The sequence below is a fragment of the Cheilinus undulatus genome, linkage group 11 (genome assembly GCF_018320785.1).
Source record: "Cheilinus undulatus linkage group 11, ASM1832078v1, whole genome shotgun sequence".
Taxonomy (NCBI): domain Eukaryota; kingdom Metazoa; phylum Chordata; class Actinopteri; order Labriformes; family Labridae; genus Cheilinus; species Cheilinus undulatus.
In genome coordinates, this window is record NC_054875.1 from 2,536,064 (window position 1) to 2,552,546 (window position 16,483).

The window sequence follows — 16,483 nt, forward strand, 5'->3', positions numbered from 1 at the left end:
CCAGCCTGAGTTTAACATGGTTCATGTCTTTTTATTGCACCATCTTATGAAAGCAAATGTCATGATAAAATGTTCTTAGTGAGATTAAATATGTAAATAAGACCCTTCCTTCATATGTTCTGTCTTCTCTCTGTTTCTCTGCCCTTCAGTCTTTTCTAAAATCAAACATAAACCCTGCTGGATCTCCCTCTAAAGTCTTTTTCCATCTGTGTTCATCTAATTAAAAACATCTCCTCTCAAAGAAGAGCATGTTGTGGAAATTACACCAAAACAAAGAAATCATGTTCTGCAGAGCTTCATCATTACAGCTGAATAAATGCAGAAATGCTGTTCCAAACGGTGACGTAAAGGCATTTTATTGCAGCTGAAACAAAAGCATTCCTGTGCTGGATTCTTTGGGTCAAATTGACCCTGATGCCAACTAAAAAAAAAATTGAAATCCAAAGCCAGTGAGCAGACTTTTCCTTTAGTGTTTCTGTAATGATCTTAGGCTTTAGAAACAGATTTCCTCACTGACTCTAACGTCTGTTTAAATCTTCATCATCTGCACGTGGAGCTCTGAAACCTAAGCGCACTCTGGCTCGGGTTCCTGTTCAGTGGCATATGGCTGCGCGGCTCCTGTAGCGGTAGTCTCGGATCCTATTGGCCAGACCTCGTCCAGGAACCTGCTGGTCGACCGGTAAGACCGCCAGGAGCACGGTTGTGGTGGCAGATGCTAGCTGTGGTACCATGCCATGCCGCTGACGGTCACAGCAGAGACATAACACGTCACACGGGGCTCCTGTAGTACAGAGGAATTTCTGTTATAGAGGGCCGAGGTGGGAGCTACGTGAGGGACCATATGGCTGGAGGAAACACAAACGTAAAGAGGAGGAGAGGCTTCACGGAGGTTCCTCCATCCTGAGGGTGTGATCACACCGTGGTGGATCTGGACGGTACAGATTGTTTAGGTCTGAGCCGTGCACAGGGCCGTCCGTCTTTGGCTAAATTTAGAGAACATCCCATAAAGCTGAAGATTTGAGCTTCTTTCACTTGTATCAAATAAACTATTGGTTCTCAGCTGGTGGGTCAGGACCCAAGAGTGGGTCACAAAGCTGTTTCCAGTGGGTCGCAAATGTCTACGATATGAAGAAGCTCTAGCAGAGATACATAGTTTGGAGCTTTCCTGTGACAGCGAGGCTTTTTGGTCTTTTTCTCAAGATTTTAATGCATTTATCACATTTTCCCTGAATAACAAAGCCTTTTTTTTCCTGGTCAATAAAAAAGTCCTATGAAACATTACCACATCTCTATGCTGTCTCCACTTCTTTAAGGATATGCTTTCAAATATATTTGTTTTATCCTGTCTCAATTCAAATAAAACTTCTAAAGAGTTGCTGCTATCCAACCTTTAATTTAGATGTTTTGACTTTTCCTTAATAATAGATTTATATGCATTTGTTATAAAAAATGCAGGACCTCGTGACTGCAGACAACCTACTAGGGCTGTCAATATTCATCTACAGTCCCATTCGAATTTCATTCAATTTTAACAGATTTCTAATTAAATTTGAATATTTATGCACATTTTTTATTAATATGAAAACCGTTCAGTTGCTTTAATCACCGTGTAGTTACATGGTGATTAAAGCAACTGAACGTTTTACATATTAATCACCGTGTAGTTACAGATTTGTCCACTAGAGGTCGCTCCAATATTACATCAAAGATTGCAATGAAGAAATAATGAGCTAAAAGCAAAAGAAGTCAATGTTAATTTTTATGTACTTTAGTGCAAACAGCCACCTGCACCATTTAGAGGCCTTTAACAGGATTTTGGTACTGATGGTCAACTTAAAACAAACAAACAGGTTAGAAATTAAATGTCTAACAAAAATTAACGAAAATCACTGCTAACGGTGGTGATGACATCATGTTTTTAAAAATGTTGGTACTATCTTGTTCCTACATGTTTTTACCTAAAAACATGAGGCCATCCATGTCTTCTGAACCAAGAACAGAGCGTTTTTTGTTCACTATCGTCCCAGCCGTGGAGAAAATCCTCTCCGCCCTGATGTAGGTGACCGGGATGCACAGGTAACAGCATGCCAGCTGGGACAGGAGAGGATACCTGGACTGGAACGTTTTCCACCACGACAGCGAGTTACTGTCAGTGGGCATCACGGTTTTACTCTTGTACATCAGCATCTCTTGATGTAGCGAAGCCTTACTCGCCAAATCACCACTGGCGTATGAACCACCTTTGCGATAAACATCCCCAATGGCGGCCATTGGCGCCTCTGTGTTTTGGTGCGAAAACTTTGTTGTTCATCATGTCACGTGTCATGTGACGAAACATTTGGTTCCTACACCAACATATGGGTGAAGTAGAGGCCAAGGAGAGATAAGACAGATTCGACAGCAAAAATATATATAAAAAAACATGTTCGAATAGTAACTTCAGCTTTTGTATATTAATGAGATTTTAAATATTCAAATTATATTTGAACCATGAAATTCGTTCCAACAGCCTTATAACCTACTATACAGAGCTATGGACAGGTACAGCTGCTCGCTGTTATTTAGCATATTTACAGGAGACAGGGTTCAAAAACAATCTTTGGTTGAGGTGTTCACTGTTGTCTTTTCAAAGCTCTCAGACCCAAACAGCTGATCAGCACTGAGGGGGAAGATCACATCACATAATAGAGCCAAACAAAGAAGGTTTGTGGAGGAAACAGCCTACATCTAAGCCAGCAGAGCCCATCTTTACCTGAACTTCACGTCTCTGCTCTCTTTCTGCTGGGATTCTGGTGTTTTTCTGGTGTCTTTTGTTGTTCCTGTTTGCTTCTGCACATGCCAAAGCACTTTGTTTTATAAAGTGGAGTATGAATAAATCATTAAAAAAAGCTTTAAAATAAAATTTAAAAAAAGGACATAAAGGAAGGAATCAAGTCTTAATGTGTGGTTTATGATGTCAGTCACTACCAGAGGAGTATCACAGACACAAACCAGGACTGGATTGAGAGATGAAATAAATCTAATTATCAATGGGAGGAATAAAATTAGCTCATTCCTGAGATTCTTCCATTTTAATGAAGCGTACCAGAACCATCTAAGCCTGGATTTACACTCACACATAAATCCTTTATAGCCCAGAGCTGATTGTTATTCCATTACATGGATCTGTTTCCCCCTCTGGCTCTGAGCAAATGTGTCACAAAGGGTTAAATTAACACGTTTCTGTGTAAATGTCAGCAAACATGCTACCATATGCTCCTAATGTTCACTTTAAATTCTATCATCTAAACTACTAATACCAGAGAGCAAATAAAGAGAGATGAACTTCCTGTTTGTGGTAATGAAAGCACGTTTTGAGGTGAAATTAAGATTAGGGTTTCACAGATACCAGTGTTCAGTATCGGTACTGATGCTTGCACTCATAAAACATCGCAGATGCTGCACTCTATCTTTTTAAAGCTTGCTGTTTGCCCCTCATTATTGGAGCCATGCTTGCAGCTTTGTGATATTTCAACATAAATGAGGATGGAAAAAGTACAGGAGAATAAAATTATGAAGAGGCAGGATGAAGAACATCTGATGAAAATTAACCAAACTTTCAGAATAATTTGATGTTATTATTAGCTACTCTTATTTGTTCTCAGTATCAGTGAGTACCCAAACGTCAATGCTCGTATTCAGTCTGGAAGAAGGTGGCACTGGTGCATCTATAATGAGGATTTTTAGCATAACATTACAAAGCAGATAGATTTCCCATTTCCCAAGGTTATAATAGTTAAGAAAAACTTAACAACTAACAACTAACATGTAAAAGTCATTTAAGTTAACTGAAACTAAATCAAAAGTAAGCTTTAGAAATACAAAAAACTGACTAAAAACTTAATTCTGTGCATACCAAACTAGCAAAAATAAAGTAAAATTAGGGGCTAAATGTCCTTCGTTTTAGTCTTTGACAGCAGCAGACTGACTGACATGAACCCTCGAGACTGGAGAGAGTAAAATGGCCTGATTTGATTGGAGAAGGCCTCACAGAATGGTTATTTTAGGTCTTGAGTACATAAAGATACTTGAATACATAAAAAGAAAAGTGAAGAGCCCTTTTGGATCTTGCCCCTTACAGGGATCCCATATTACAAAAAAAAAACACTGAAACTAACACTAAAATGTATAAATACTAAACTAAAATGAAGCATTTTTTGCAAAATAACAACTCAACTAACAAACCAGCAGTAAAAATGTATTAGAACAAAACTGAAAATTGAAACAAAGGGTAAAAAAAACGAAGTTAAAAAAATATCATCACCTTGCAGAGAATCTACAAAGTGCCAATAAAACCGCCGCCACTGCTCTGCATCTCACCTTGAAACAGGTACTCCTCCGTGTTCATGTCAGGATTGTCAGTGATGATGTCGAATGGAGACCTGCCCGCCATCATCTCAAACATCAGCACGCCAAGAGCCCACCAGTCCACGCTGAAACCTGTGAGAGGACGAGGAGACGAGATCTTTACTCACTGGAGAATGTTCCATACTTCTCCATCCTCGCAGTAATCACAAACCAAAGCTGCTCTGGTCTCTGATTAAAGCCATGAGCTAGGAGACGATTTGTTGCCTGTCCTTACAATTACCACTATCATACTGACCAGACAACAGCACCTGGCTCGTAAAAAACCTACAAGAAAAACCTTTTTCTCTTTGCAAAACCACCCTGAACAATGCAAAACAGACGCCATACAACACTAGTTTATATCAGTTAATGCTTAGAAACACACATGTAGTTTGTGTGCTTTTATGTGTTTATAAATGTGCTGTAATGCAAATATCATGTGTTGTTTAGCCTTTTCAGAGAAGAACTTCAGTCACTCCTTGGACCGATGATACAGTCTGCCTATCTAAATCTAACCACTGGGAGGAGCTCTCGATCAAAACTGTAGCAGAAGATGATGAATGGAGATGTGCATCATCTCTGCCCAGCTCTACTGCTGACTTCTTATCTAGAAATCAGGACTGTATTCATTAAAACTGTCACTCTATAAGGTATTTTTACTGAACAGTTAACTGCTGTTTTGGTTTCACGGATGAGTTTCAGGGAGAAAAGCTGTTAAAAGTGCCCGCTCTGGGGGAGCAATCCCACTCTACACACAGTTCTATCTGAATAAAAGCAGCAAAATAGATCTTTAGATAGATAAATAGTACAGGCACCTGGTGGCCTCATGTACAAAGACCTCAAAGCTGGTTGCCAAATCCAAGTCTGGCCTCCAGCTCCTTTCCTGCATGTTGCTCCACACTCTTACTGTTCGAATTCTGACTTGATCTACTGTGCTATCTCTAACATATAAAGGTATGAAACTCCCAAAATGACTCTTAAAACAAAATTAAAGCTGCAATAAAGGGTTCTTGCAGTGCATGTCGGATGTGTTGCTCCTGCAGAGTTGTTTGCATGGCGTGTAGTGTGCTAGCTGACCATTTGGATCAGGGGTGTCAAACTCAAGGCCCGAGGTCCAAGTCCGGCCCGTGGTGCAGTTTTACCCGGCACGCAAATTGATATCATATTTTCATTGGATCTGGCCTGCAGGTCTAAGGTCTGCAGATTTCCTCCAGTAAAGAAATGTACATTTAGCCTTTAAATTCAAAATACACTTTAAGTCATAAAAATGTGAAAAAGTAAAGTGTAAAAACAATAAGATAGAAAGTAAGGAATAAGGGAGAGAAATAAATTGGACCTTTTAGATTCACAATATTAAATTTGAAATTATATCTCAACTTTTTAAACTCAAAATTTTGACTCTTTATCAAATATTTTGACCTTTTCAACTCTTAACTTAGATTTTTAGTCTGAAATTTTGACCTTTAAACTCATGATTTTGAATTTTATCTCATATTTTCACTTTTAAATTCATGATTTTGAATTTTATCTCATATTTTCACTTAACTCATGATTTTGAATTTTATCTCATATTTTCACTTTTAAACTCATGATTTTTACTTTCTGTCTCATAAGTTTGCCTTTTCAAAACATTATTTTGACTCTGGATTTTGTGTTCTGATCTTTGAACTAATATTGACTTTTTTGTTTTTTTTAATCTCAAAATCATTTATCATCAGTTTCTCTCCCCCTTTCTTAATTACCTGTGAAAATAAGGTTTAGAGTTTATGGTTAAATGTTGACCCTGTTAGGCCCTCAGGATAGACCTAAATACAGATTTCGGCCCCTGTTGTGACTGAGTTTGACAACCCTGATTTAGATCCTCACAGGTCTGTAATCAGATGTGAGATAACGAGCACATTTTCTATCGAATATGAGGGAGAACTGCTTCTCAACACTAGGTGGCAGTATGACTAAGAAAGATGGTAATATATAGAAGTGATTGGGTGCGGGCTGACAATGATCATGTAAATGTGTAGAGGGGCAGACCCTGATCATAAATGTAGAAGTTGAAGCAAATCACTTGTTTCATATGAGAGTTGTGCCAACTTCCTGTCAAATGGTGAGATGCTTTAATGGTTACCATCACCACTGAGGCATCCTTTAATGAAACATGTCAGTTATGTGACTCTACTGAGGCCTTCCTGTCAAAGCTTGATGGGCTCAACAGAGCAAGAGGGATGAAGAAAAAGCCTAACTGTGTCACTTCCTGTTGCCAGTAGGGGGCGATTTGATGATGATTTGATTGCACGTGTGTTCAGTCTGATACTGTTGTCTTATCAGAAAATGTAGGCGACAGAATATTGCATGCAAAAGGTACAAGAGGTTTAATCATTTAGCCCCACCATAGAAGCCTTATTTTGAAATTAAAGTGAAGCTGGTGGACTTCCTGTTGGGATTTGGGCATGGGTTCAAGAAGCTTTTTGTAAGTGTAATCATGATGCATTTGTAGTGCAGGAATCACATTGAGGTTAAATGGTCTGCAAGGATGAATGCTTAAAATTCGTTTTCAGGAAAAAATCATAATTCAGATTAATTAGGATTTTGCAGAAGGGGGTGCTGTGTCAAGGTGATGATATTGATGCATGTTTGTATTCAGGCTTGATGTGAGATCATCCCTGTAAAGTACGGTAATGACTGATGTGAGCACTGCAGTATAAAGCATTATTATTCCTGGAACAATGCAAAAAAAAAAAGTGATTAAAGAAGTCAAACTTTTAGACCCGATTCACGGCCCCTCACTACAGTGAAAACTCAAAGTTTGCACATCTTTAGATCTCCATGTTGTCTAAAATGAGCCTAAAAATCCTAGAGTCTAACAGTTAAAATCTCTCTGAGGAGTTTGTTAAAATGTGAAACCTGTCCGTTAGGAAAAGGTGAATATTGTGAAAATGTTAAAACCACAAAATCTGAAAATTTGGGGCTGAATTTTGTGCAAAGGCCTCAGCATAAGCGTTTTATTTGCTACAATAATAACAACGAAGAACCTCAACAGCACTAGTTTTGCTCAATAGTTCCTTGATCCTTATTTCTTATTTGTATTGATGCCATGTCTCACCGTAGTCTTCTCCTCTGAGGATCTCCGGTGCAATGTAGTTCGGTGTTCCACAGAAAGTACTGGTAGTGTCGCCCGGTCTTATCCCCTCCTGAAGGAAGAAGGAAAGGTCCATGAAGAAGGAGAAGAAGGAAAACAGAGGGTAAAAGAGGCAGTGTGGATGATGTGTTGTGTGCCAGAACATGAATAGTGTTTAAAAAAAAGACAGTAGGCCTGTTGGCTCTGAATCGATACAGATCCCCTGCATTATTGATCGCTCCACACCAGCCGTCCACACGGTCTGCTGAGGAGATCAATGCGTCTCTCACCTTGCACATGCCGTAGTCTGTGAGCTTGATGTGTCCTTCATGGTCCAGGAGCACGTTGTCCAGCTTCAGATCGCGATAGATGATTCCCTTTTCATGCAGGAAGTTCAGAGCGATACAGATTTCTGCTGCATAAAATCTGTAAAGAGGGGAAAAGACATGCAGGAGATGATGATGAGTCTGATCTGTCCTCTACTGCCACCATTAGGCCAAAGTCTGCACTAATTTAATACTCCTTTGTGCATATAATGCTTATCTTTGGGTGTCAAATGTACCATTTCTAAAGGTTTTGCAAAATTCTTCTGAGAAGATTTGACTGCATTCAATTTCTAACATATTTCCAACACAGCACAAGCTGTCAAATTCATGTGCTTAACCTTTCCACTCTGGTTTTTGTCATTATTTATTCCAGTGCGCTCTGAGCAGGGAAGCTGCTGTTTGCAATATGTAATCATCATTTCCAAGCTGCTTTGCATGATTTTATCTGACTGTCATTTATAGTCTTTCAAAATGAGTCTTCTATTTCCCCTTTTGAAACAGGTTGTCTAACAACTTCTCAAACTGAATCACAGAAAACCTCAACAGCCAGACTGATTCGAGGTGTGACGGCTCAGTTCAGACAGCTACAACCGTCGGCAGCATCATTCTAAAACAGATTAGTCACGTCGTGAATCTTTGTTCTGAGCTATTAAGCCCCATTTAGAGGAGTTCTTGTCCTCAAAGCCAGCAGCTAGGGTTTACGTCTGACCTCTCCTGCATGTTGTTCCCAACTTTTTCTTGACTTTTGACTTTCTCTTGAAAATACTGAAATAAAACTGGGAAAAGCTGGTAACAGTGGGCTTCCTGGTAATGGCTGTAGGCCATCTGCAAAGCATTTTGGGATCACTTGCAGTGTGAACCAGGCAGGCCACTTTTAGAAGCTTTCCTCCCATTTCATGCAAAATTCATCAATGAAGCCTAAATTACCACAATCAACCTGGTATCCTCATCCTCCAGGGTTAATCTGGACTGATTTAACTCCTGTTTACTAGAAAATTAGAGATGGAAAACTAACATTAACTGAATTTATTTACATATGATTTAAGGTCCTTGCATACCAGACATCATTTTTTTGTGCAATTAATTTGTGCATTTTTCGAGCATGAAGCAAGTCAATGCGAGCCTCCACACCAGCAGCGTAATTTCCCAAGCAAAATTGCCACTGATATTTTCCCAAAATATGGCCAGTTCTTTCAGAGTTTCTCTCCTGATGAGCGCACATCTGGCCAATCAAACCAAAACCCTCGTCAAGTTTGAAGGCAGAGAGACGAGTGAAAACGTCATCCTCTTTAACACCACATGATATTTGTCCTCTCCAATCTGTCTGCAACCAGTGCTAGTGGTTATTGCTTTACGCAGTCTGATAGAGAAGGAGACAGGCAGCTTGACATGTCCATGTGAGCGTAATAGCGCTGCTCGCACAGCTGGAGCTGTTTCTAATATAACGGGACTTTAGTCCAATTAAATACTTCACAACACAGTCTCCTCTACATTATCCTGCAGCCTCTGTGTTAGTGTTTGGTTGTACTGATGTTTCTAAAAAATTTGTCCGGCCCTCAGGACATCTAACTAGAGCAAATCTGGCCCCAACCCCCTATGAGTCTGACACCCCTGGTTTAGTAAATAAACCTTATGGAGAGCAGTTTTTACCCAGAACAGGAAGTTAACAGTGGAGGAGGAGGCAGCATCTTCATACTGGATGTTTAAACCTTACAGAAACGAAGATTGAGATAAAATTCCACCACATTTACTGAGGTTTTTGGTATGAAGGACTTTGACATTTCTATTTTCTCATCATGGTGAACTTTGACATATTTATCAGAAGCATAAGCCTTTAAAGCATTGAGTTTTGACCATGACTTGATGCAGTTTGCCTGTGTCTTTAGCGAGTCAGTAGCATGTTTTCCGTGGGTGTAGGTTGTGTGTTTTCTGTCTCTAGGAGATAAGCCTTCATTAACGCTGACGAGCGTCTCTCCGTCTGCTGCTGTGAAGCCATGATTGTTACACTCTGAAAGCAGAGACCGTGTTTGACAGAGAAATCCCACATCGCTCCCCCACGTTCTCCCTCTGACAGCGTGCATTGTGCGCCGTTGTTTCTCTGCTGGCATCAGACTGATAGAAGTGGCGTCCTATCAGCAGCGCCATCCATCGCCCACCGGCCCGCCTCCCCCACGGCGCGGGGGAATGCGGCAGGGCTCGTTGTAAGAGCGCTGCTCATGAATATGTACAATCATTATGAGTGATTAACATGCTGCTTTGCATATGTACAGCCACCGTCTCCAGAATACAGATTGTAGGGGCCGATAGGGGCCCAACGGTGCCTCTCTAAATTACGCAGCCTTTGATCCAGCATTTATCAGAGCCGCGGTTGGAGTACCCCGCAAGAGGAGAAGCGGCACAATGAATTATGGGTACTCATTATATTTCCTCTGAGGTGGATAAAGTGTGAAGTTGGATTTTGGCAGCGCTGCTAAAGCATCCTATTAAGCATCTGTTTGTGAGGAGTGCTTATAGGAAGAAGGTTCTAGATGAGAGCAGAGAAGGTGCATCTTCAGCCAAACACAGACACACTACAGCAGCACAGCTACACAAATACACACATTAGAAACTACACACCCCCAGTTCTTCATGTGAATTACAAAAAAACTCATCTGGAGGAGGTTCAATCAGTTTAAACAAAAATAGTCCCAGCCTCACAGATGAGTTTCCTCTGTTTGATGAATGCACCAGGTGAACTTCACCAAAATCTCATCCTAAAATCCACTTCTGTGTCCTCCACTGATCACAGCGTACTCCTGAGACCTCGCTGCAGCTCGGTCCTGATACGTGTGTATGTCAGCGTGTCCTCCATTTACGCTTTTTATGCAGAGCAAGTGCAGTATGGGTAATGTGCAATTTATGTAGTAGGGATATTCACTGGCAGGTGCTTCTTCTTTTTATTTATAAACTCTTCCTACTGTTGAGACAGCTAAATGTTTGCAGCTCTGCAGTCAAAGACAATCTCATAGAATAGGGCAACGTATGATATCATACTGCAACCACACCTCACTTCACAACACCACACTGAACTCTATTACATTCTATGTTACTGCACCACATCATATTATACTGTATCTGTATCTATCAATGTGCTCATAATATTAGCTTGTATTGTATTCTGATATATCCTATTGTATCGCATCAGACAGTAAAGAACCATATCCTTCCCTTCCTGATTGTACCACCCCTCACTAGTTTGGTATAGTCCTGTACTGTAATGTATGATATTGAATCATAATGTGTCATACCACCTTCTGCTATATCGTACTGTAATGCATGTCTTGTATTTTAATGTATCGTGGTGGTTTTCAAATGGTGGGGGGAGGCAAACTGGTGTGTGTGTGTGTGTGTGTGTGTGTGTGTGTGTGTGTGTGTGTGGTGGTGGTGGTGTGGGGGGGGGCTGTAATTATTTGCTTATATTTGCTGTAAATACTGGCCTATATTGGCTGTAAATACTGGCCTATATTGGCTGTAAATACTGGCCTATATTGGCTGTAAATATTGGTTTATATTTGCTGTAAATACTGGCCTATATTGGCTGTAAATACTGGGCTATATTGGCTGTAAATATTTGCTTATATTTGCTGTAAATACTGGCCTATATTGGCTGTAAAAACTGGCCTATATTGGCTGTAAATACTGGCCTATACTGGCTGTAAATATTGGCTTATATTTTCTGTTAATACTGGCCTATATTGACTGTAAATACTGGCTTTTATTTGCTGTAAATACTGGCCTATATTGGCTGTAAATACTGGCCTATATTGGCTGTAAATATTGGCTTATATTTGCTGTAAATACTGGTCTATATTTGCTGTAAATATTGGCCTATATTTGCAGTAAATACTGGCCTGTATTTGCTGTAAATACTGGCCCATATTTGCTGTAAATATTTGCTTATATTTGCTGTAAATACTGACCCATATTGGCTGTAAATATTGGCCTATAGTTACTTTAAATACTGGCCTATATTGTCTGTAAATATTTGCTTATATTTGCTGTAAATACTGGCCTTTATTTGCTGTAAATACTGGCCTATATTTGCTGTAAATACTGGCCTATATTGACTGTAAATACTGGCCCATTTTGGCTGTAAATACTGGCCTATATTGGCTGTACATATTGGTTTATATTTGCTTTAAATACTGACCTATTTTGGCTGTAAATATTGGCTTATATTTGCTGTAAATACTGACCTATTTTGGCTGTAAATATTGGCTTACATTTGCTGTAACTATTGGTCTATATTGGCTGTAAATATTGGCTTATATTTGCTGTAAATATTGGCTTATATTTGCTGTAAATATTGACCTATATTGGCTGTAAATATTGGCTTATATTTGCTTTAATTATTGACTTATATTTGCTGTGAATACTGGCCTATATTTGCTGTAAATACTGGCCTATATTGGCTGTAAATACTGGCCTATATTGGCTGTAAATACTGGCCTATATTGGCTGTAAATACTGGCCTATATTGGCTGTAAATATTGGCTTATATTTGCTGTAAATACTGGCCTATATTGGCTGTAAATATTGGCTTATATTTGCTGTAAATATTGGCCTATAGTTACTTTAAATACTGGCCTATATTGGCTGTAAATATTTGCTTATATTTGCTGTAAATACTGGCCTATATTTGCTGTAAATATTGGCTTATATTTGCTGTAAATACTGGCCTATATTGGCTGTAAATATTTGCTTATTTTTGCTGTAAATACTGGCCTGTATTGGCTTTATATACTTGCCTACCTTAGCTGTAAATATCAGTCTATATCAGCCGTAAATATTGGCCTATATAAGCTGTTAATATTGGCATAAATTGGCTCAAATTATAGGCTTATATTGATAGTAAATATTAGATGAAAAAGGCACTAAATAAGGACCTTTATCTACTCTAAATAATGGCCTATACAAACTGTGAATAACCACCATATCTCCTGTAAGTACCAGCCCTAAATGGCTGACGTTAAAATCTGAACTACATATGAACCTGTCAAAAAATTGGTGTATTAGATATCAGCAAAAATCAAATATCATGCATCCTTACTTTTAATTCTAAATATACCAGTGTTTTAAAATAAATATGTGTCTAATACAAGCTGACTCCTGATAAAGTTAGATTTCACTAATTAAGGATTGGAAAAACATGGACTCTATTTTTACCCACGCCAATGAAATCGGCAGGGGGTTATGTAAAGGGTTCCGTATCTTTGTTTGTTTGTTCATTTGTTTGTTTGTTTGTATGGGTACAAGATAACTTTAGAACAGAAAGTCAGATCTTCACCAAACTTTCGGGGAATATTGGGATAGTGACAGGGAAGAATCGATTAGATTTTGGTGATGATCCGCGCACCCGTTCGGTTTTTCTCGCACTTCGAATTTTGAACACCATAGTAATCAATGGGAGCGTGAGTTCCTCGGTGGCGCTGCTTAGGCGTGGGTCTGCTGCCTCAGACGGCCATTCTAGTTTGTAACACATTAAGATGCATTAATGATTGAAAATTGCACGTTTTGGCAGAAAAACAGAGGGAGACAGAGAAGTGCTGTCCATTTCTATCTTCACTGAATAGTCAGGAAGTTGATGTTTGGAATCTATCGATGACTTTATTGGTTAATTCTTGATGTTGTGATGTTGATTAGCTGCAGTCCTGCTGCCATCTCCATCTTCAGATAAAACGCCTCTTTAACAAGCTGTTGGCTTGCTGAAGGTCCATTAGTGAATGTGTTTTTGGAAGCTGGACAGCATGCTGGAGTTTGTTTACAACATCTGGATGTTTACCTTGCATGTTCTTCAGGGAGCTTCCTCTGTCGTTGCATATGGAACATCAAATCCCCGCCATTTACGTATTCAATCACCAGAAATAACCTGGAAACAAAAGCAGGTTTAGAAACTCAATCTGAAACTACTCTTTAACCCCAGTCTCTTTGAAAAACATTTAGAATAGCAGCCTTTAGAAATGTGAAAAATAAAGGGATTGATCATGAATTTTCTATAAGCTGGCATTCTAAGTTTGAAAAATCCTCACTGTCAACTATTTACCCTAACAATTATGTGCTTAAAGGACAATGTAGGTAGACCTCTAATTTCTGTTGATCTTTTTGACCATGCTGTCATCAGGATTCATATCTTATACTTCTGAGATTTGAGGTGCATTTGCTCTTTTTACAGTCGGATGCCTGGTAAAGTGTCCATCGGCCTCTTACCGACTTTCTGTCTGGAAGCAGGAGTGGAGGCCGACGAGGAAAGGGTTGGTGGACGCCTGCTCAAACACATGCTTCTCTGTCTGCACCCAGTCGATATCCTGCAGAAAGGACAAGACAGACGTAGGAGAGATGATGTATTAACAATCAATGAGTCTGATCGATGGACTTTCTTTGTGGTTAAACACACAGATGATGAATAACGTCAGCTGGAGAGTAATCCTCACTCTGTTTCAATCACTCTAGAGGAGAGATGCATGAAGTTATTGGCACTTGTAATCTGCAGATTAACAGCATGAAAGCTGATCATCGTTGATGGAAAAAAGGAACATTTCTGCTTGTATATCAGCTGTACATATCAGTAGTAAAGTACGGACATTTATGGGAAAATTACTCTTGAAAAGTCACCCAGATTAAGATTAGGTGTTTTCACAGTGCTTCTGTGACAGCATTATCCAAAACTTTTCCATGTTAGAGTGCTAATTCAGGTTAAATAGGTGGTTTTACTGATGCTTTGTTCAGAAAATTAGATCACTGCTGGAGTTAAGAGAAGCAAGGTTAGACACCTCAAGTGTGTCACCCAATCCACCAAAGCTAACTCCACCCTCCTGACCTCGTCCCTCTGTAAATGTTCTCTGACTATTACAGCGCAGCAGTGGCAGCGGCGTAACTTCAGCTACATCTTAGCTTATCACTTTACAGGCAGCCATTGTGCATACAGGCTGACACTACAACTAAACTCATAACTGTCACAAACTAATGCTGAAGTGGGTCAGGAGAAAAGAGAAAAATCTTTTCCACCATGGGCAGTTTTCAACCCCTGCTTTTTATTTCATAAAGACATGTGGTCCGGGTCTGATAAAACTGCTGCTACACTGGTGGCAGCCTTTGCGATCAGCTTCCAGTGCAACTCAGCCACAACCGTAATCACCGCCTCAATCTCCTCTGATTGGTCAGGTCATTCTCAGACCTGCACAATTATTTTAGACTGGAGCTTTGCAAGCTTCTCATTCTGACTCACTGAGATATCTTTGTGGCCCCGTTTCCTGTCAAAGGTCACTGAACTTCAAAGTCAACTGCAGATTTGTGCAAAATAAGAAAATACCCTCAGTTCATTCTTTGAATAATGTGTACACCAAGGTTGTTATAGTTAACTAAAACTAAAACTCAAAAATCATTTTAGTTAACTGAAACTAAATAAAAACTAAGCTTTACCAAAAAAAACAAAAACTAAGTAAAACTTTTAGTGCGCTTACAAAACTAACTAAAAGAGACTAAAAATAGAGACAAAAATATCCTTAGTTTTAGTCTTCGACACATCCAGACTGACTGGCACCTACACCAGAGTCCGGGGAATGTAAAATTGCCTGATGTGATTGGTTAAGACTTCACACAAAATCGCCAGTGTTAGATTAACACTGAGAGTGTTAAATCTAACACTAGAAAAGTGTGTATATGTGTCCACTCTTTTGAGTGTTAATTTAACACTTTTCAAAGTGTTACGTTTTTTTACACTGAACCAGTGTTCCTGCAACACCGTATGGTGTCAAAAATTTAAACTGGTGAACACTGAGTAGTGTTGATAGTACTCAACACTGGCGTCAGTGCTAAAAACTTAACACTGAGGAGTGTATTACAATTAATTTCAGCAGGTGTAAAATACTGTGGATAGTAGCTGCCCCTATTCCACCAACCTAATAATAACAAGAAACAAGACATGTAAGTTCTACAAAATGGGTGTTGGTAATAAGACATACCTGACAAGATTGACTGCCACCTCACTTTGTGAGGTATTCAACAGCAATCAGGGAGTTATGAGACAGACTCAAAGACAAAACTTGTCCTGAGATGACAGTCTGCCCTCATTCCATAGTTACATTTATGCCGTCACCACAGCCAAGACTTGACCAACCTAGAAGACAACTACACTCATGGTGCAAAAGTGTTTATGCATCAAAAACTTAGGAACTCAAGATAATTCAAGAAGCATGTGCAAGTGAATCCCAGTAGTGACCCCTGTACAACGGGCAACATCTAAACACAGCTAATCATCTAAATACATCTAAAAACATCTGAACCCAGCTTAACACTCTGCACTAAGGCATGATGGGAAAACTCTGCCCCTCAGATTTGAAATTGCAGTAGGTGGGGCTTGGATCAACTGACTCTCTACAGTGTTCGAATAACACTGGTTGATTTAACACTGTCAAATAACTCCAACACTGAAGACCATTTACTCTGAATGGAGTTAAAATAACACTTTGAGTGTTAAAATCAACACTGAAATGTTTAACACTAAGAATTCAACACTCCAGTTTTTGCTGTGTAGTTTCATGTCTGGAGTTGCATTAAAACATCATCATGAAATTAATAAGAGTAGCCTGAGTGAATATGTTTTAAAAATGTATGACACTCT

At 39.4% G+C, this 16,483-nt stretch overlaps 1 protein-coding gene across 3 annotated transcripts in view; it reads right to left on the minus strand.

The window, feature by feature from the left end:
* Nucleotides 1–16,483, minus strand: part of prkcz (protein kinase C, zeta) — a 172,039-nt gene that overhangs the window by 38,071 nt on the left and 117,485 nt on the right. For all 3 annotated transcript variants that reach the window (XM_041799594.1, XM_041799595.1, XM_041799597.1), the window contains 5 exons: nucleotides 14,071–14,168; nucleotides 13,646–13,732; nucleotides 7,789–7,924; nucleotides 7,484–7,571; nucleotides 4,360–4,479 (listed from right to left, as the gene is read on the minus strand). In XM_041799594.1, the coding sequence (XP_041655528.1) occupies nucleotides 4,360–4,479; nucleotides 7,484–7,571; nucleotides 7,789–7,924; nucleotides 13,646–13,732; nucleotides 14,071–14,168 (529 nt within the window). The remainder of the gene's footprint in view (nucleotides 1–4,359; nucleotides 4,480–7,483; nucleotides 7,572–7,788; nucleotides 7,925–13,645; nucleotides 13,733–14,070; nucleotides 14,169–16,483) is intronic.